Below are 22,491 nucleotides of genomic sequence, written 5' to 3'. Positions count from 1 at the left end.
TGTTGGTTGTTCCTTCTCCTGACTCAATTTTGCCTCGAAAGCTTGGGTTGAAAAATTAGTGGTATGCACTATAAGTCATCTTTTCAGTTTGGTATGTATGCACATACAACCATTGCTCAGTGGTAGAGCACATTCTCTGCATGTAGAAGGGCCCAGGTACACTCCCTAGCATCTCCAGATAAAACTGGGAAGGGTGCTCATCTGTAGCCTTGGGGAGCCATCCTCAGCCAGTGTAGATCAGCCTCTCCCAACTGGTACCCAACTGTTTTGAACTACAGCTCCCATCCATCCCAGCCAGCATGGCCAGTGGTCAAGAGTGTAATCAAAACACCTGTTGGGAAGCAGGTTAGGGAAAGCTAATGCAGAGAATATTGAACTAGATGGACTAATAGTCTTGAGTTCCTTTCCAACACAAATGCAATCCTGGAAATATAAAGTTTTCATACTGAGGTCACTTTTTAAGGTTCTTGGATCTTATTGTTTTTTTAAATCACACCCTTGCTGGTATTAAAGAATTTTGCAACTGCATTTGAGTGCTGTTTGTGTATCATTGCTACTGCATTCCTTCTGCTCCAGAAGTCAATTAATATTGAAGGGAGTGAAGTCCAGTGGTAAATGGTTGTCATATGGCTGGGGTGCAAAGTGGCAAGACCTGCTTTTCTGTAATGGGGTGACAGCGTTCTGTTTGTTGTTCCCTACTCAAGATCCTTTGGTGTGTAGCCTTTAGTTTAACGTAAACTGTAAAATTCATATATCTCGTTTTTCTGGGGGCTGCACCTCTGGAAGTGAGAGCATTACGGCTAGGATGCCAATCATTTGACCATCAAATGCTAATCTATTAATTGACAATATATTTGACCATAGTCAGCTATTCCAAGGAGCTAGGGCCATTATATAGGCAGTTTCTTGCCATTGGTAGTTAACAAAAAGGGCTCAATCACACTTCCGTTTGCCCCACTGCTTTCCGCTGGGAAAGTCCACGGTTTAGCGCTAAGTTAGAACAAACAGCAATTGGGTTTTCTGCAGATTGACATTTGTTCTGAATTAGTGCTGAAGAGCAGGTTTTCTGGGGGAGAAGGCCAAGCTGCTTGGACCTATTCTTTCTAGGCACAGGACAAGCGTAAATGACCAAGAGTTTTTTACCATTAAGGTGGCCATGCTGCTTTAGACCTTGTCATGTTTCGTTGCTTTGTCTTTGTTGTTTTGCTATATATGGTCTAAAGTAAAATGACCATTGAATGCAAGTGGTTCTCAGCTTCCCATACAGGTGGAAGAAAAATCATGCTGTTAAGCTGTAATTACAGACTACTCTGCATAAATACATGCTTAAATGTGCAACTATTGTAGGAAAGGCCAAATGAAAGAACTGTAATGTTAGCCGTGGTATTCCAGAATGTGGACATGTGGACAAGCTTGCTTGAGTTCTCTCTGAAGCTGATTGCTTTGTGCCAAGAATTGAAGAGGTGATAACCAGATAGATGAGAATCTAAAAGACTGTCAAAAACAGACAGTTCTCTCTGACTTGCTCTAGGCTATGAGAATGATTCTGAGTAAGAGGGTGACCCCCTTTCTCTTGCTCTGCACAAGTTGGGGATCTTAGCAAATGGATTTATGGCTCCTGTTGGGCATGAAGTTAGAGATTCTTTGGATTTTACTAGCCAAAGTTGGTTGAGAATCCAGTAATGGATAGAGTGCTGAACTCTGCGAAGGGAAACCTTGATTCAGATCTGTTCAGCTTTGTTCTTCATCTGCTTGCATTTTCTCAACCTAACGCTTTTCACAGGGGTTTGGGTAGGATTTATTATGAAATGGAATAACGCCTCCTAATCTGCCGTGAGTTCCTTGGAGAAAGGGTGGGATACAATTGTAATAAACACGCCTGCAATCACCTTTTTACTTAAAACTGCTTTTAAGTAAGAACGGTTTCTTGTGACACCTTAAAGACTAGCACATTTATTATGACATAAGCTTTCGTGGACTTAATCCAGTGCAGATGCTTTTAAGCAGTCACAGCACAACTGCCCCCCTTTATGTCTTCACGGTGAATTGCTGCTTTATTTAACCGCTTCCATGTTGAAATTCAAGGTTGCTTAGGATGCAGCTTTGCTTTCAGAGCAGAATTCATCTGTTGTTTTGTGAACTGGTGTTCCCTTGCTGAACAAAGCATTGGTGTGTGAGGGCTATAAAAAGAGGGTTTGGGGGGAGTTGTTGTTGTCGAAAAGCCACACACGCACACACACACGCACACACTGTTTTCTCCTTCCTTTGGAACACAAGCCCATTGCCTCTGCATATCTGCCAGGTTCTTTGTCACTGGCTTCACTGCTTTCCATGTTTTAGGAAAGCAAATTTCTGCAGCTTCTACTTGTTGGGAGCATCCTCCCATGGTTTAGAACCCTGGTCATCCAGGGTTCAGAATAGTGGGGGGAGCCTTCATGGGTAGAAAGTTCACTTTCTCAGCATGTGGACAGTGATGAAGCTGACAGTGTGGACTCCTATGTGCTCTCCCCTTGCATGATGACAGCTGTGCGTGTGAGGAAATGCCCAAATAGGGTTAGTGTGAATGCCAGCAGAGAACTCCCCACTTGCATGGGGACTAGCAAATGGAGCAAAAATCCAAGCTGAATTTCAGCAGCTGGGTTATGGTAGCTTGTTCCAAGTTTATTTTTCATTTTAAGTTCTTGGCTTGGATCGTGAAGCTGTGATGCAAGCTTGGCTTGCAGCTGCAGCAGTGTCCGCAGTTCATTAGTACCGGAGGCAACTCCCTTCCTCCGTTGTGTTAGCCCAAGCTGTCAAACAGCATTGTCTTCCTTGGCGATGGAGGGAATATTACTGTAAATATTTGTGAATTCTATGCATGTGAAAGAGTTGCTTTACCTACTATCTGCAGCTTAAATGTACTAGGTTTCAGAGCACATTGCTGTGTCCGAGGTTTCAGTGGGGCTTTCTGAATGTTTTTGATGGGGAAGATAAGGGAAAGGTAAAAGGACCCCTGACCATTAGGTCCAGTCGTGGCCGACTTTGTGGTTGCGGCGCTCATCTCGCTTTATTGGCCGAGGGAGCCAACATTTGTCCGCAGACAGCTTCCGGGTCATGTGGCCAGCATGACTAAACCACTTCTGGTGAACCAGAGCAGCGCACGGAAACGCCGTTTACCTTCCCGCCGGAGCAGTACCTATTTATCTACTTGCACTTTGACATGCTTTCGAACTGTACTTCCAAGCAAATGCAACCCCACACTTTGTTTTTCAGCGAGGACCAGATTATTATGGGTGAGAGAACATGTGAAGTCTCCTTCCTAACAGTCCTTTGCATCCAATTTCTTAAGGGCTCTGCTGCACAAGGCAGAATGCAGGCATTGCGTTTTGAGTTGCAGTAGTGCGCTAGTGTACCACAATACGAGAGATCGCACCAATGCACCATCTACAAGGGTTGATCACATTACTCATAGTCCTGTGCTACCTTCAGAAGCTAACATCATGGCATTATAAGCTTCTATGGGCAAGAGACCATTTTCAGGTGCCTAAAATGGTCTGAAGTGTAGGGAGGTGTTTAGCTCCTTAAGGCCCAGGGCATATGGTGAGAGGGAACATAATGCATTATCCTTGGGCGAAGCTAAAGAGGTCTGGGTTTGGTCAAGGCTTGAGATGACAAATATCTGGGAGCTCCATATATGCCGCCTTGAGTTCCATGTAAACCAGGCATGTCCAAAGTCCGTTTTGGGGGCGTAATCCGGCCCGCCGGTTGGTTCAATCCAGCCCCTGTGGCAGTTAATTTCCTGGGGTAAAATCCTAAAAAAACTCAACAACTTCAATCCTAAAAAAAGGTTACCGACTTTGGTCGGCCCTTTGGTCAGCCCTCACGGCCCTTCACTTCATCAGATCTTGGCCCTCTTTGAAAAAAGTTTGGACACCACTGGTGTAAACTGAGGATGGGAAAGGGCTTCAGTTCAGTTGGTAGAGCATCTGTTTTGCATCTCAGGTTCAATCTCTCGCATGAGGGAATGTCCCCTTCCTAAAGCCCTAGCAGGTTTCTGCCAATGAGTGTAGACAATACTGAGCTAGCACAATGGTCCACCTCTGTGTTCCTGTGGAGACGGGAATAAAAATTTGACAAAGGGGAGCGCCCGTTGCAAGAGGGAGCAGCCACACTACTATGCAGAGGACAAATGAATGCAATCCAACCAAAGTGTGTATGTGCAGTGACTCTGCTTTGTGCAAGGTCTTGTGTGAAGTGCTTAGAGTGAAGTACCTAGAATGGTCCATTATAGATTGTTCATAGCCCTCTTTGTGGAGAAAGGGTGTGTTTTCCTTTGCAAGCTAATGTACTGGTTTTAAGGGAAACAAAGGCACTTCCTAGTGTTTCTTTCTAGTGAGCTGTTTCTTTCCTCTCTCTCCCCTTCCTTCTCCAGACCAATGAGTGGAATAAGAATGATGACCGACTGCTGCAAGCTGTGGAGCATGGCGACGCAGAGAAAGTGGCATCGCTGCTGGGTAAAAAGGGAGCCAACGCCACCAAACATGACAGTGAGGGCAAGACTGCGTAAGTAGCTTAGCTAAGATGGCAACCATTTTTGATTCCATACCCAATAAATAAATAAAATTCCCGTTTGCTGGGAACTTGTAATATTGCGAGTTACTGCTTCACGCCAGTGGGTCATCCAGATCCTACCACTGCTATGCCTAATTCATTTGCAAACACTTTTATATTATTTTATTGCTGGAATAATTGTGTCAGGCACCACTGTTTTAAATCAAGGTACGGTGCATTTCCTGTAGAAATCAGCCATGCAGCGTGTTTACTATGAGTGTCCAAGGTTTTTGTTAAATCAAATTTTCCACCTGCACCCAGCAGACACCCCATGTTAAAAGAATAGAGTCAAATTGATTCAAAGTGTGCTTTGCTCCATGCTTACATGCTGTATCAATGCAGTGGCAAATTCTTCAGCTGTTGCTAAATGTTCTACAAACAGGACAATCCAATGGCCCTTGCGTTGATGTTAATCTCAACTCAGTGACATTTACACCCATGCAAGGCCCTTTGGAGCATGCTGAAAATCACTTGTCTATTCCTGCTGCTGCATCAGATTTGTCCTGCCTGGTACTTCTCAAACCAACCCAGGTTTCATCAAGATTGCCTTTTAAGCACAATGCAGCTGGTGCCTTAAAGTGTTCCATCATAGATAGCTCAACGAAGATGTCGACCCAGTGTGTGCCAGCTGTGAAAAAGGCAAATGCCATGCTAGGGGTTGTTAGGGAAGGAGCTGAAAATAAAAAAGTTGCGTATCATAATACCATTATACAAATCTATAGTGCAAAGTCCTGCTTAGGAAGGCAGTTCTACTTGGCATGAACCTTAGTGCTGATGCAGATGTAATGCACTGGTTTAATCAAACCGAGGAAAGGAGGAGAAATTTTTGCAGGAGTTGTGGTTAAGGGACCCAATCACCTTCATGCCCCCAAATTGCTAACTCTGATTAGCAGATTGGTTCAGAAACAGCACTCCTGTTTTTCTATGGGCCAAACAATCCATCGCATAATTGGTTTTAAATTAAATGCAGGTCTGCCCTAATAACTTGTAAAGTGAGGGCTCTGCAAATGATGTATGCCAAGGTGTCTGTCTGTCTGTCTGTCTTCTGCTTTCTTCCATAGTGTGTCCTATCAAGACAATTTTTATCTGCCTGTGGTCCAGTATTGCAAAGTATCCTCAAGTTTGGAGAGAAATAGCTAGGAAGAAGGAATTGTGGACAGGGGAGAGTTCAGTGTTTCTTGACAAATTTTCAATTTTGTGCAAAAATCGCACCCTGACTGACATCCTTTTTTACACGTGAATTGGGACAGGCATGGTTTAGACATGCTATTGTCATGTGTAGGAAACCCTGTAATATATTTGTGTGGAATAATGTAGTAAAGGATAGGCGCCTTTCTAAAAAATATTACTACACAAGACAGGGACAGGGAACCTGTAGTCTTCCGTGTGTGAGTGTGTGTGTTAGGACTCCATCAACCTCAGCCAGTATGGCCAGTGGTTAGGGACGCTGTCACTTGTAGTCAAAGAGGATCTGGAGGGCCGTGGGTCCCACACCAGAAACCTCAAAGGTATTTGTATATGTTTCCTGTTCTAGTTCGAGTTCTGATGTCTCATTCAGAGTTTGCCATGCCTTTTCTTTTTCTTTAAATAAAAGCACAAGATTTTTGGCATTAATCTTTTACAGCCACAGAGAGAATCAATTTTCTGGACAGTTGAGAAATAGCTTTATGGTTCACGTCCCTTGAAAAAACAAAAGGCTTTTAAAATGTGGGCAGATTGGGAGAGAGGAAGAGCCATTCATAGGGAGAGTGAGTGACTCCTGGGCAGCTTCTTGCACACTATGAAGCTGAAAAGCACAGCCCTCCAGGCTTTGTTTATGGAGCCACACACTTGGCTTCCTGCTTGCTCTGCTAGTTCTGTTCAGCAGCGTTTTCTGTTTGGATGAAGAGTTTGGACCTTTCACTCCCCTTAAGGAGTCTCAAAGCGGCTAACACTCTCCTTTCCCTTCCTCCCTCACAACAAACACTCTGTGAGGTGAGTGGGGCTGAGAGACTTTAGAGAAGTGTGACTAACCCAAGGTCACCCAGCAGCTGCATGTGGAGGAGCAGGGAAGCGAACCCAGTTCACCAGATTACGAGTCCACCGCTCTTAACCACTACACCACGCTGGATAAAGAAACGGAATGATGGTGTTGTCTGCAAGTGACCTGACTGGAATCCTCTTCCGTAGCATCTTAAATATGGCATTAAAAGAATCTGTATCCCTTTCGAAAAGGAAAAAAAAAAGAAAGAATTTGAGTGGGCTATAGCCAACTAAGTTTTACTCAGAGAAGACCTATTGAAATCAGTGGACTTAAGTTACAGTGGTACCTCGCAAGACGAATGCCTCGCAAGACGAAAAACGCGCAAGACGAAAGAGTTTTCAATTTTTTGAGTCGTTCCGCAAGACGAATTTCCCTATGGGCTTGCTTCGCAAGACGTTTCGTCTTGCGAGTTCTTGCAAGTTTGTTTCCCTTTTTCTTAAAGCCGCTAAGCCGTTAATAGCTGCTAAGCCGCTAATAGCCACTAAGCCGCTAATAGCCGTGCTTCGCAAGACGAAAAAACTGCAAGACGAAGAGACTCGCGGAACGGATTAATTTCGTCTTGCGAGGCACCACTGTATCTGCATCTATTCATTTGACTGTGAGCAGGACTAATATTGGATACAGTCGGTTGGGTTCCCAAAATCACTCAAGCACATGACATTTAAGTGTCCTGTGTATTTTGGCTGCATGCACACACTTCTTTACTGAGATTAGATTCTTCAGCCTTAATAAATCCCAAGAGAGCGTGTTTCTTCAGACTTCCTCAGCTGGAAAATGATGCATGACATGATCAGTTTTTACCAGGAAACAGTGGTTACCTGGGTTTGCATCAGAATCTCCTGCTAAAACAAAGGGAAGAAACTTGGTTCAGGATCGCCTTTCAAGGTGCTTTGAGGACCTGGCTGTGGGACTTCAAAGCACCTTGCGCCCGCCATCATTCTGATATCAGGTGATTGACAGGTAGGGGCCCCTGATAATGATCTCTCTCACAGCTATAAAAGAGGTCTAAGAGCAAAGTTCATTTCTGCTGCATAGTTGCCCTTAGAGATGCCTTAGCTGATATTCCCAGCCTTAGATCTGTGCAGCCTCATTTTACGATGTAGCCATGGATGAATGATTTATCGATTCCATAACCGACTCGCTTCCTGGTGTGTGTGTTTACATAATTAGTCTGGAGGTGACACAAAGACCAAAATACAGCGACAAAGTCTGTTATGCAACTAATTCTCCCAGTGGGATGGATTTTTTGTATTTTTATTGTAATGGAACTGGCGACTGAAACATATCAACATTGCGCCCATTTCCAAGAGCCTTCCCTGATGCTAAAACAGGAGTTTACCCTTTGCACTGCACTCATCCTAACTTTGCTCTATCGGGCTTGTTACCATCATAGTTCAAACCTGGTAGAATAGGTGGGAATAGGTGGGATATTGAGAGAAGTAGGAACTGCTATTGCTTGTGAATATTGTTTGTTTCCTTTTCATATAAGGAGATTCTCCATTTAGGAGGGGAAAACACCACATATGTACTCAGTTCTGAGCTTACTTGGATCATCTGAGATAAGAACTACTAATAAAACGTAGGCAGGCTGGCAGGCTCTCTGGCCCAGTTCACATATTTCATTTTTTCCTCTTCTTTCCTCCAAGAAGCTCACTGTGTTTCTCCTGTCTTATCCTCACAATAACAGCGTGAGAGAGTCATCCAGTAGGTTCCATGCCTGAGTGGGGATTTGAACCCTGATCTTCCAGATCCTAGTCCAGCACTCTAACTACTACACTACATTTGCTCACATATTTTAGCTACAAGTGTGGAAGTGTTTCTGTTTTTTCGTTGTCAGATTCCACACAAATGTTGCCATTCCTTTAGGGAGAATCCTTTCCTGCTCTGGTTCATGGAGGAAATACGTTATCCTTGTACAAAAGGGAGGGTCTGCTCTGTGGCAGCCCTCTCTCCCTGACTCTGGGATGCTCTCCCAAAAGAGATATGCCTGGCATCTTTGCTGTATTCCTCCTGGCACCAAGTTTAAAAAGTCTTTATTTGCCTAGATAGTTGAAGCAGGTGGTTGAGCGTTTTTTCCCCTTCCGTTCAGTTGGTTTATCTTTTTTGCTTAATGATTTATGTTGCTTTTAATGTTGTTTTGTGGATTATACGATTTAAAAATGTTTATATGCACCCTTTTGGATAAAGGTGTAGTAAAGGAAATTCCTTTAAATCAATAATAAAGGTATGATTGATGTGATTATGTGGAACATGCCCTTCCCATGTCATCTATAGGTTTTTTTTATGCAGCACATGTCGTTTTCACTGGCCTTAGAGAAACTGGAGTCCTGATTCCAAGTCTGGGGTTTTCACGAATGCTAAGCAATTTTCACGAATGCCAAGCAAGCAGCAACTAAATGATATAACTTATCTCTATGCATAGACTAGACTTCAGTGGCTTTTCACAAAAGTATTTAAACATTTGTTGTGACTTACTTCCTTGGGGTTTTTTTCTTTCAAAGAAGCACAGAAATATGCCTGAGGAGATTTGTCTTTTTGCGCATCAGACCCTCCTCCTGCCCCCGGGAGGGGAGGTGGTGGTGGTTCAGCTGAGGTTAGGACAAGATACACCTTGGAAAAGCATGATAATTGCAGTGAATTCATGGTACTGGCAGAAGTTGCTCTCAATGATTGATGACATAGTTGAAACTACCTGGGAAGGTTAGCTAAGGTAATTTTGTAGGAGGTGGCTAAAACTTTGGTTTACAGACTTAAAATTGTGTGGGAGCAGTCGGACACAGGAAGAAGAGCGAGCAAGATATTTAGAGCATTTGTACCCCTCTCATCAGCCAAAAAGGCTCTCAGAGCAGCATGGATGTTTGGATAGTTTGGCAGAAGAGCCATAATCCTGTGATGCAGCACATGCCTTGCTTTGCAGGAAGGTCCTGGGTTCAATCCACGACAGTTCCAGGAAGGTCTTGTATAAACTCCTGTCCGGAGAGCTCCTCGATATGCCACTGGCTGTTGCATTTTAAATACAGTGAACACTCGGGTTGCGAACATGATCCGTGCGGGATGCACGTTCGTAACCCGCAGCAGCCTGTCTGCGCACGCGCGGGTTGCAATTCGGCACTTCTGCGCATGCACAACCCCTGAAACCTGGAAGTAACCTGTTCTAGTACTTTCGGGTTTTGGCGGGTCTGTAAGCCGAAAAAATGCAACCTGAAGCGTCTGTAACCCAAGGTATGACTGTAATGAATAATAGCAGTCATTCTCCACCCCCCTGCATTTTAATCTGGGCCACAGTTGTTTGGGAAGCACAGGGTTTAACCCCTTCCTTCTGCCCTTGACACCCTCCCCGCATTTCTGTTGCTGTGTCCGCATGGATTGTGCCTCACTGCTTTCTCCAAAGATGCTGCAGCAAGTGATGACTCTGTATTAACCTTCCAGCATAGAAGGCAATGTGGCTCCAAATACCAGTTGCTGCGGAAAGCAAGAGGAGAGGGTCGTCTTCCCAGCTTCCCATAATCCTATGGCTGGCCACCTTGCGAACACAATGCTGGCTTAGATGCTCCTTTGGCCTGATCCAACAGAGCTCTTCTTAGGTTCTTGGTTGTGTTGCTAATCTCTGGAGCTGCTTTTGAGGGGCGAGCGGGAGACAGACTTTGTTATAGCATTCAGACCCAGTCCTGGGGGGATTTTTAACCTTCAAGAATAGGAATTTGTTAGGCAAAGCTTCCCACTGACACCTCACTCATTGTCGCTACAACTGCTTTCCTGCTTAGGCTCATTTCCTCCTACTCCAGTTGTGCTGTGTCAAGCTGGAGTGTGTAGAGATGTGCCCCAGGGGTGTGCAGCATGTGGCAAAGTGTAAAAAAAAAAATAGTCTGATCTTCTACAGCAAGGGACCCTCCTTACAATTTTAACCAACTTCAGCCCTGGCCTAGTTGGTGTGACTCGTGACAGGGCCTTCTCAGTAGGAACACCCTCCCTGGTGAGATGTGTCAGTCTCCCTCAGTGGACTTTCAGGAAGAATTCTAAAACATTTTGTTTACCCAGGGTTCCGATGGCCAAAAGATGCTATTCCTGGCCACCCTGAAATGGTTGGTTCCGAGAATGTCTTTAACTGTTTTTTTTTTGCAAAATAATAATACTATTTGATCTGTTTGCTGTTTCAGGAAAAGCGTATGATATAAATTGAATAACAGTATGAATAAATAATACAAAACTTGTGGCTTTTATTCTGAACTTGGATATAAACTACCTGCTTCAATTGGTTGTGTAAATAACTATTCTGTAACGGCTGCCTAGATTAGCTATTAGAAAAAAAGTTCTACTTGGTTAAGGTTTCTGAGTAATGTTGGGCTTGCTATTATATTCTGGTGTTCTCTGGTCTGAGTGCAGCATAGACGGATGTTGCTGAACCAAAATATATGAAGAAACAATAAATGTTTTTCACTGTAAGGAACATTCACTACTAGTGAGTAAATTGCCGTACGCCACTTGATGGGCTCAGGTCCTGCTATCAGCGTCTGTTTGGCCACAGTGTGAGACCAAGATGCTTGACCACATGAACCATTGGCCTGATCTCACAGGCTCCTCTGGCACTCTTAAATTCCTTGCACTGGTAAACAGGAAAACCGAAGAAGCTTCAACAGATGCCTCTTGCTTTCAGCTGCAGAATCATTTCTATTTACAACGCTGCAAAAGAGAGCTAAGATTGAAGCAGGCTGCTACCTATTAACGGAACTCTGTCATGAAACTGAGTGTCTTTGGCCTGTCAGTCATCTTTGCATGCCCCTGCATCTCCCTCAAATTTGCTTTAAAGGGTTGGAGGGGGTCCCAGAACAGATTTAGAGTGTGTGACGGGTGGAGGGAGATGGAGTTGAAGCAGAAGTTGTTGCACAAACTAGATGACTTTGTTGCATACACCCCTACGAGGCATCGAGGAACAGATAGTCTCTAAAAAGGTGTTTTATGCCTAGCCTTTGTGGGTCTCTGCCAAAGATTTCAAACTAAATTCAAGAAATGCTATAATTGCTGTTTTGACTGACAATTGTATTTATAACTTAATCTGATTAAAACTCTGAAACTCCCTAAAAGGGTGTGGGTTTTTGTTTCGTCCTGTAGCATTATTATTCTACTCCTCCTTTTTGTTACAAGCTCAGATCATTTGATGAACAGCTTTTAAATTGGAATGAGCGTGACAGCAGAGTTGCCCTTTCTGATAAAGCATGTTCTTGGTTTAAAAAAAAAATCACTCAACAAGCTGATCTCTTGCTAGTTAAAATTGTTAAAGAGAAGGTCAGGTTTCTTTACCTAAGGCAAGACAGGTCCAGAAAGTAGTTCATGCCCTAATTTCATCATAATACATATGTGTTTTGTTAAAAAAAAAACATTGACTGTATGATTGTTTCCTTAAGCACAAAGTCAATTGGTTTTTTTACTTCATCCCCTTTTTGTTCATCTCCAGAATAGTGGGAAAATAAAAAAGTAGTTAAATCATGCCTCTTTAATAAACCAAGGACTGGGTAGGAAGATGTGGCTACCAAACAGGTATTCCTGACAATCTCTGAAAATATGTTAAAATACTTTATTTCTCTTAACAGAATTTGTAGATACACACACACACACACACACACACGGCAGTTTACAGACATTAAAATATTCAAAACAATTTTTTTAATTAGCATGTGGCCAATGGTCACTTTTTAAAATAGCTATCGGTCAGTCCATTTGAAAAATAAGACTTTAGAGCCATCTTGCCCCCAAATGGCAACTAGATATTTCATTTTGGCCACTGTAAGTTTGGTATAAGGAGCCATTTAGTGCCTACCTTATTTATCTGAGTTTCTGCTGCAATGACACCAGGACGATTGTATTGCAGGAGCAATGCAGGGCTGTACCCCATTCAAGCATTAGCAGAATATGTCATACTACCAGCCCTCCTGCCAAAACTTTGGTTGCTGTTCGATTCGCCATGGAGAGGCGTAAAGAGCCCTCTGCCCAAGTCTTGGCTCCCAAGGGAGAAGGTGGGAAGAGCCAGTGTGGCAGGTCATTTTAAGCCCTTGCTCAAGTCAAAACATAGCCCTCAAAATGTACTTGCCAGCCTGGTTTTTAAAGCTATTTTCCTACCCATTCACCAACTCCATCTTCTGGAGGTTTTGGGAAGTACAGGTCCAGATCCAAGTTGGAAACCAGTGTCCCAAGTCTACCTGGGGTCAGGGGGAGGGAAGCAACAGAATGGGAAGAAGGAATCTCTCTCTCTCTCTCTCTCTCTCTCTCTCTCTCTCTCTCTCTAACTGGCGGCTGCAAATGAAGAAGCTGGATACTCCATTCCCATCTAGGGTGAGGCCCAGCTACTGAAACCAAACACTGCAATCTGCTGACTTTGCAGGATTGTCTACCAGAAATCAGCTTGAAGTCCTGTGCTTGCCATAGAGTTAATTTCAGGGCTATAAAAAGGATGGGGACCTTTAAAGGGGATACTGTATTGGCTTCTAGGAATCTTAAATACTTCTCCACCCCTGTGGACAGATTAATGCCTGAAACGTTCCTAAATCCTCCTCCGCTGGCTGTGAGAAATTTTGGGGAGATGATTCCAGCTCAGTTTGGGGACTGCAGGTGCAAAAGAATACTTGCGTCCTTTGCCTCACTCATTCCTCTCAGGGGGTTCTGTAGAGGGAGTGGGACTCAAGGAATTGTTTAAGGGCCAAGCAAAATGTGTGGCTTGCCACAATTGCTAAAACTAGGCATTGAAGTGCATTTGGTTAGCAGTCTGGATAGAGATCACAGTTTGTATGGAGGGGAGCTTTCACCCTCCCCTCCCAGTCACTATCTTTAAAATCTCTCTCTCTCTCTCTCTCTCTCTCTCTCTCTCTCACTCACACACACACACACACACACACACACACTACAAAGAGCAAGAGGAACAAAACCTCCCATTGGCTCCAAAGGAACCATTTTACCCATTGCTGTGTGTGTGTGTGTGTGTGTGTGTGTGTGTGTGTGTGTGTGTTTGTTTCTGGACTGCAATGGTTGAGGGAAGGGTTAACCCACAAACACAAAAACACAAAGACCAAACACAAAAACACAAAGACCACACTTGATTTTAATGTCTGTTTGTTTTAGGGTGGTTGTTTTTGTTTTTTAAATAAGATAATGAAGTTCTAACTCTGCTTAATGTCTGCCACCTAATCTAAAATCTGCCCGCTGTATTTTTTAAACAAAGTATAGGAAAATGAGTTACACCCTTTAACCCTATCTGGAGCCTCTTAAATGACTAGAGTGGGGGGGGGCATAATTTCTCTTTTTTATTAATGGTGCCTGTTTCTATTTGATGTGGTGTGTCAGCACATGCACCCAGTTCTTGCAGAGGTAGTTGAGTAAAAAACTTCCAAGATTAGCTTAAGTGGTTTATTTCAGTTCTCTTTGTAGATCAAAGTAACAAAACCACTGCATGTTGGTGCTGATGTTTCATTCCTGCTTCTTGAGAGAGGCTTTGGCTAGGAGCAAGCTACGCAAGGAGTGCTTGAGCTCTTGGCGTTTTAAAACATTTAAAAATTCACTAGGCCTATTTTTCCGTCAGCTTCACAGCAGAATTCAGGAGGCTAAATGGAGCTAGGAATGAGAAACCCTTAAAATGGTGTGAAAATTTGTTCAGCTGCATGGACATAAGGTGTTACTTCCCCAATGTTACGTTAAAAAAAAGTTGCACTTTAGCCAGATGAGTTCTTAGCAAAGAAGAATGGCCTCCATCAATATTGTACTTGGTTCCACAAACTGACTTGGTTCAAATGTAATGCTAAACTACGGTTTAGCTTTACATGAACAAATGGCAGCATGGCCATGGGAAGGAAACTGGAAGATTCTGATTCGATTTTATACAAATCATGCCTTGTTACTTCTAAACCTGCTACTGTGATCTGACTCACTTTAAGGCCACTTTCTCTCTTTTTTTGGGGGGGGGAGATACTTTCTTTTGAAAATCTAATAAAATTTATCTTTTTTTGTTCAGACTGAAATATTAATCTAGATAAAATAAAAACATAGATCCATCAAAAAAAGAAAGGAAAAAGAACGGAGGAAGAAAGAGAAATAGAGCTAGAAGAAAGATTAAAGAGAGAGAAAGAAAAAAAAGTTAAGAAACTAAAGAACTTTCGATTCTTTGTCAGTCAGCATTATTCAACTCATCCACTCCAGTAAAACACCCAGGACGACCACTTTCTAAAGATAACCAACGTTATCGTCAACCTTCAAACCCAAATACCATTTCTTTTTCTTTTCAACACAAAAAGTCCGAGAGGTTTCCAATCTAGTAAATGTTGACAACGACTTGATTGAACATGTCAGTTTTGCCATCTCAGCTAAGTCTTGTCGTTTTAATAACCATTCCTCCCTTGTTTGTTTGCAATGAGTCTTCCCATCATGGTGCCCTGGAAGGATACTTCCTACACTATGTGCTCCTCAGAGCATTCTCCCTTCCTCTGGTTCCCATCAACTGGTATTCAAAAGTGTACTGCCTGACAGTGGAGATGGAACACAGCCACTAGGATTAGTAGCCATCAGCAGCCCTTATCCTCCATGAATTTGTAGCCATTGCTATTATTGCTTTTATTAGCAAGGGGTGTATGCTTATCTCTATGCTTATCTCTGCCCCCTTTCCAAGATTCCTTACTTGCATCTTGTCTGCCAGTCACCCTGTACAGTCAGGAGGAAAACAATGCTGTCCAGGGTTGTAAAGAATAATTGGGTGCATTCTTTCCACCTTGGATCAAATCTATGCTTCCAGGTGTCATAAGAAAGCTGCAGAGAATAGCGCAGGATACTGCGCACCCCGGAAATGATTTCTTTCAGCTTCTGCCTTCTGGAAGAAGGTACAGGGTTATAAAGACTAGGACTAGCCGCCAGTTTCTACCCAAATGTGATTTTGGTTTTAAACGCATTGTAAGGCGTTTGGGAGTATGAGAGTATATTGTATTTAAAAATGGGGTGTCAGAGTTTTTAGGGGGCTAACCAGCTTGGGATAGCAGGCTTGTTGGGTTTTGAATGTCTTATGTAGATTTTCCAATTTCGTTGTTCTGTATGGGACAATGACAATAAAGATTATCGTATCGTAAAAGTATAAAAAGTTTTCTTCCTGTCTCCTTATGTGCTCATTTCCATAAGGACTACCTGTGCTGCAAAAGTCTTGTGTTGTGGCCAGATACATAAAGCCCCCTCAAGCTTCTGAGTACTTCTACATCCATGCATGCTCATCACTTGAAGGCCCTCACACTAACATGCGAACAGTGTCCCGTGAAAAGGTATTGAGTCCAAACTGAAGTTCTTTCCCTGGCTATGACTCATAGCGCATCTGCGAGCCAAGGTTTGTTGCTGTGGTCAGTGAACGGTGAGCATCCATGTGCAAACTGGTCCTAAGAGACGGCTTCAAATTTAATCACATCTGCTGAAAGTGGCTGAGGCAAGGTTCTTTCACTTTGCAGCTGGAATGTGTTTGGCTTTGTTGAAGTGGGAACTGGAGGAACGAAAGGAGTCCTTGAGTTTGAACAAGGAAGGAAGTGGAAGGATTGTGTTCTTTTCCTCAACTTGAAATCCCATGGGCATAGAAATCTCAGCCTCTCCTCCACAGCAGCTGAGGAAGGGAGTATCTCTTGATAGATGCCTAGTTGTGGTTAAAAGCAATGATAGGCAGCCTAAAGAAATCCACGTTCGGAGCCTCTGGTTTCTTTATGTTTGTTGCCGCTACCGGAGAGGCCCTAATATAATTTCATCCTTATTTCAACAATTTTGTTTGTTTGGGCAAAGGCATTTAGTCCACCGGGAAGCCATAAATCACCAAGGGGTTGTTGGCAAGGGAGCCATGCTGTTTTGAAAGAGACTGGACGTACACCCCAGGAAAAAGGGGGTGCAAATAGTTTGCATTGGAGAGGGATGTTTTCACTCAAAACAAGCCTCTAGACAATGTGCAAAGAGTTCAGAATGTACTGCAGACAACGCCACTGCAAATAAATATATCTAAATGTGTTCCCAGAATAGAACAGGCACTTTTCTTGTGCTTTGAGTTGCATATACTGTGTTCTTGAATGATCCCATATTGTCAAAGGCACAAGTCCTTTGTTGTTCCCACATTCCAAAAGGAGGGTGGGTCTGCTTTTTATGTATTCAGTTTTATTTGCTTTTATTTATTGAAATAGGTAGGCAGTGTTGCAGGATAACTGTGCTGTCCAGTTTTGCCTTCTGGATGGGAGAGCATGTGTTCTCCCAGAAAGTCATTTTATTTGACACCACCTAGAAGGGACTGGGTGCTTATATGCAGCTCTCAGTGAAGACTTTTTCTGTTTGTCTCGAGGATGAAAATCAAACCGTTACAAATAAAGTGTATTGTGGTACAGATTTCTTATGCAAGCAAAGGCCACAAAGTTTAATGGCCACAAAGTTTAATATCATCAATGTCACCATCACTTTAGCCAACTCGTTCCTCCAAGTGTTTTAATTATTGCAAATACTGTTAAAATGTATACACACCAGAAGTGTGGTTCGCACGTTTCTACCCAAGGATCTCTTTGTTTTTGTAAACTTATTTGAGTGTTATGGATTTAGTTTTATTTGAATGTTTACATCATGCTATCTCCTAACTAAGTTATGAGCCAAACTGTTGGCTAGAACGTTGCCTCTTCCCAGTCCAACCATGTATACATAGTTTAGAGAACATTTCCTGGGAACAAACTGTTTATAAAGTTCAGTTCATTGGTGCCTTGGTAAGCAAGTTTAGTTCTTAGTTATTTGTAAATAGATTTGTCGTCCAAAAATGTGTTCTCTCAGTGGGCTCTAACGGACTTTCTTGAACGATTTGCCTTTTTAAAGACTTAGTTTATTTTAAAATACTTGATTTGGTAATTATCTACTGCAGTGGCAAAGCCAGCTAAAATTGGGGTGGGGGGATGTAAATGGTACTGTTAATCAACTTCAGTGTTTAGCTCCTCCCCTTTGACCTTACCATCTTGGGTGACCATCCTAAATATCTTCACAGAAGCTTACGAAAAGCTTGGCCTATCGCTCAACATCCAAAAAACCAAAGTGCTTCACCAACAAGCACAAAACCCCTCTGCAGCACCACAAATTCAACTCAGTGATGTAATGTTAGAAAGTGTTGATCACTTCTCCTACCTGGGCAGTTATCTTTCCACCAGGGCCAACACTGATGCCGAAATCCAGCATTGCCTGAGCTCTCCGAGTGCAGCTTTCTCCCGATTGAAGTGCAGAGTGTTTGAAGACTGGGACATTTGCAGAGAAACCAAAATGCTTGTTTATAAAGCTACTGTACTACCAACCTTACTGTATGCTTGTGAAACATGAATCACTTCTAAATGCCATCTCCAACTCCTTGAAAAAATCCATCAGTGGTGTCTCCGAAAATTTTTACACATCACTTGGGAAGACAGGCGAACTAATGCCAGTATACTGGAAGATGCAAAGATCACCAGTGTCAAAGCAATGATTCTTCAACATCAACTTTGTTGGACTGGTCATGTTGTTCAGATGCCTTCCATGTATTGTCTTCCAAAGCAACTACTCTATTCTGAACTTAAAAATGGAAAGCATAATGCTGGTGGTCAACAAAAGACGTTTAAAGACTCTCTCAAGGCAAATCTTAAAAAAATGTAGTATAAACACAGACAGTTGCGTAACACTGGCCTTCGAGTGCTCCTATTCGAGAACAGCCTTACCAAAGATGAAGATGCTCAAACTGAGGACGAGAGGGAGAAATGTGCTAAGAGGAAGGCATGTTTGGCAAACCCTTACTGTGATCAACTCCTGCCCTAAAGCCTATGTCTCCACTGTGGAAGGACGTGTGGATCCAGAATTGACCCAGACTCACTGTTAAGACAGTGTTCATGGAAGACAATTTTACTCAGCTACAAGTGATGGAAGAAGAAGAAGAAGAAGAAGAAGAAGAAGAAGAAGAAGAAGAAGAAGAAGAAACCACAACCACCACCACCACAAACAACTTCTTAGATGGAGAACAGTTCAGTCTACCAGGACACTGAACTTAAGGTGGCAATCCTTAGGACCTCTAGGATATCAGCGTTCAAATCGCCACTTGGTCATGAAACTCACTGGGTGACTTTGGGCAAGTCACTGTCTCTTTGCCTAACCTATCTCACAGGTTTGTTGTGAGGATTAAATGAGGAGGGAGAGACACCACCTTGAACTACTTGGGGGGGGGGAAAATGTAATATAAATGCAGTAAATGTGTCTTGAATGTTCTTTCAATGTAGCTGTCTGAGGAAGCCAAGGTCAAATCTTGTCTCTTTTCTGAAGCTCACTGAGTGATCTTGGGTCTGTCATACTATCCCTCAGCCCAGCCGACCTTACAGAGCAGTGGTGAGCATGCTGCCTTGAGTTCTTAGTAGGAAAGGTGGGGTAGAAATGTAGAAAATCCCAAAGATATTAATTTCTTCTGAAGGTACATATTAACTGCGATCTACAGGAAATTTAACCTACCAGTTCCTTTTTGCTTACAGTGGAGTAATGCCAGCTGAGCTGGAGATAATGGAATTGAACCAGATGACTTGCAATCTCTCTCTATCTCTCTCTTTTTCAGCTTCCACCTGGCTGCCTCCAAAGGGCAGGCAGAATGCCTCAGGATTATGATGACTCACGGTGTGGATGTAACAGCACAAGATGGGACAGGTACTCAAACTCGGGGGGGGGGTTCCCCACCCCTTTGCTCCCCTTTGTTTTTGTTGCTGTTTTTGAGCTTTCACGACACATGTAAATAGGCTTTTTTGCATGCTCTGCTTACAAATGAGCATGTGCAGATGTCTTATGCTGAATCATTTTGCCCAGGGCTGTTTGCAGTACCCCTAAATCTTATGATCTCTCCAACCTCTTCAGTTTATTTTGAAATGTTGGGTGCTGCATCTGAAATGATAGTTCCTGCAAAGTGAGCCACCTTCTTCTGTACTGTGTCCCCCCTTCTCTGTTTTTTGTGCTGGATTCACAGTTGTGCAGTGCACACCTTGTGGAATCGGGCACTTTTAGTTTGTTCAATACTCCACATGTATTGAAAACCCAGTATATCATTTCATCCGCATCTGTAGACTAAGCCTAGCTGGCTTTTTGATCCAGGCAGCTATGGAACCTCTGAAGAGCATCTTAATGTATAGAATTTACAGGCAAGGACTTATGCCAACTGTTGGGAAATGGGCCATATGTGATGTCAGGTGGTGAGGTGGGCAAAGACATAACTGCACCTAAAGGGGATTTGCAGGTACAGGCGCTCCTTCAGGTATACAGGGCCAAAGGCTGTTCAGGGCTTTAAAGGCCAAGACTTTGAATTGTGCTTGGGAACATTTGCAGGAACAAGAGCCACAACGTCAGGTGACTGACAAGGACTTGGCTGTCAGTTGGCTGCATGTTGTGGGGTGGGGTGGAGAGCTAAGAATCCACTCTGCTGGCTGGATCCAGTTCTCCATCCTTGACTTAAGCCAAATGCAAAATTACTTTGGCAAGTATATTTACCTGGATTTGCACTTAACTGGGGGGGGGGGGAGTACCAGTATATACCCATTGTGGACCACTCTGTATTGCATCAATACGTATAACAGGGAACAAAGCAGGTTCTTCAAGTCTGGAGAGGGGCATCCTCTCGCAGTGAACCTGTTTCATGGTGTTCCAAGTCCAGAGGATCACTTCATGTATAATAGCGTGCTTCACAATTCTTGGAGTATTTGAAATCATTTCCCATTTGTGCAGGGCACAGTGCGTTGCACCTTGCAGCCAAGAACAGCCACCCTGATTGTGTCAAGAGGCTCCTTCAGGTGAAGTATATTTTCTGTTTCTCTTCACTGCCACTTCTGAAGTTCTGATAAACACTAGCATGCTTCCAGGTTCTCTTTTAAAGCAGCCATCTTAATAGCACACAAGAGTACAGAACAGTTGATATTTAAGGACTTCTTTGTGCCCAGGAGTATGAGAGGATTCTTAACCTGTGTTGCCCAAATAAACAGGCGTATACTGAGAACTTTTGCCCATCTAGTTCATCTAGTTCAGAATTGTCTATATGGACTGGCAACAGCTATCCAGGGTTTCAGGAAAGGGAAATTCCCAGTCCTACCTGGGATTGAACCTGGGATCTTCTGCATGCAAGGTAGATGTTCTTGCCACCAAGCTATGTTCCTTCTAGCCCCTTTCCCCTGCACTTCAGCATAATGAAAGCTAGTGATGTGGTGTTGTGACACCAGTTCTGGAGTGTGGTTCTTGCTGTTATGATCTGGTCATTAGTGGTCAAATATGATATACACTTAATCTGTAACATCCGAGAGAATTGCTTTGGCAAATGTAAGAGCTGCAGTTGCCCAAATAAAACCCATGTTTGTTGCGGGAGGCGCTGAAATCTGCCAACTAAAAATACTTCTTGTCCAATATGTCCATGGCTGGATTTGGTAGTGCCTGTTAAATGAATAATTGAGTGGTGTATCTGTGTGTCTACTCAAAATTCCTCTAGTAATCTACCTGTAGGAATAGTTCCAGTGATTTTTTCCCTTACCTCTTTTAGGGATCCATATGGATTAATTTAACAAACTATTATGTTTAAGGAAGGCCATTTGATTTCAATGCAAAAACAGGTGGAATACATTTCATATAATTGTTCATATCCCTTTGCATGTACTTTTATTTTAACCAGTCAGGGACAAACTGCCCCAAACTGCTATCATGTGGCTTTGATCACCCACCAAGGGGTGTCTCCAAGACAGTTGTTGTGATCGTGCAAAGACTTTCCTCCTCCTCCAAAACCCACAAATCAGTTCTGGGTATTCCCCAACTTTCACAATCATATGCGGGAGGAGGAGGAGGCAGGGAAGAAGAAATGTTTGTGTGAGCAGGACATCATTGTTGGATACAACCCCAAATGAAACCTGGGTCCATGAACCTTCATGTTACTTTTTCTCCAGTCTTTAAAGAAGGCTCTAGGTAGTTCTCTAAATTTTCTTCGTATTCCACAAAAGTATTTCCCCCCCAAATAGCAATGAACTTCAAAATGCTTTTTGCTCCATGCCTTGCTAAAAGACTCATTTTTGTCATCCTACAGTCTAAATGTCCACCAGAGAGCACTGATAGCTCTGGGAAGACAGCTTTACACTATGCAGGTAATATTTTTACTCCCTCTCTCTTTCATATTCCCATACCCGCCCCCTGACCTTGTTAGGTCCACCCTACGTAATCCATGCCTTCACAATGGGAGTTCCATAAGGGTGGCACAAATAGGGTCCCTGTGTGATGAGCTCCAGGCCTCTCTGTGATGAACTGTGGTCATCAGTGAGATTGTAAGCAGCCTCCCTTGCCCCACTCATGCAATGGGACTTCTCCCCACCCTGTACTCACCCTACTTGTTCCCCTTCCCCCAAGCAGATTTAGGAAGTTCAGTGGGGGGAGAGGAGGAAACACCCCATTGCACAAGCAGACCTCATTCTACACATGCAGCAACTTCGCTAAATCTTGCCCAGTATCTAGGCCCCAAACTGTTCAGGGCTTTTTTAGGTTAATCTTATTACTTTGAATTGAGCCCAGTTAATAGATAGGTAGCCAGTACAGACGCTGCAAAGCTGGCCTCGTATAACATCAGCTAGAAATACTCTTGCAGCTGCATTCTCACTAGTCAGAGCTTCAAGGGCAGTCTTACTTAGAGTGCCTAAGAATTAAGAGTAGATGGTTGGCTCTTTCTTTCTTTCTTTCTTTCTTTCTTTCTTTCTTTCTTTCTCCCTCTCATACACTGCTTTTCAGGAAATTCTAGTTGGTCATTGTTGGAGACAGGATGAAGAACTATATCAGCCTTCTTCAAGCTGGTGCCCTGCTGATGTTGTAGGACTACAACCCCCATCTTCCCTGGCCAT

At 43.2% G+C, this 22,491-nt stretch overlaps 1 protein-coding gene across 9 annotated transcripts in view; it reads left to right on the top strand.

Annotated features, from left to right (window-relative positions):
* Positions 1–22,491, top strand: part of RAI14 (retinoic acid induced 14) — a 92,995-nt gene that overhangs the window by 51,528 nt on the left and 18,976 nt on the right. For all 9 annotated transcript variants that reach the window (XM_083465800.1, XM_083465804.1, XM_083465801.1 and 6 more), the window contains exons 3-6: positions 4,412–4,542; positions 19,200–19,288; positions 20,354–20,418; positions 21,690–21,747. In XM_083465800.1, the coding sequence (XP_083321926.1) occupies positions 4,412–4,542; positions 19,200–19,288; positions 20,354–20,418; positions 21,690–21,747 (343 nt within the window). The remainder of the gene's footprint in view (positions 1–4,411; positions 4,543–19,199; positions 19,289–20,353; positions 20,419–21,689; positions 21,748–22,491) is intronic.

Source organism: Podarcis liolepis (assembly GCF_965112155.1).
Source record: "Podarcis liolepis genome assembly, chromosome: 11".
Taxonomy (NCBI): Eukaryota; Metazoa; Chordata; class Lepidosauria; order Squamata; family Lacertidae; genus Podarcis; species Podarcis liolepis.
Note: the sequence above shows the minus strand (reverse complement) of the source record. Positions and strands in the feature narration are given on the sequence as shown.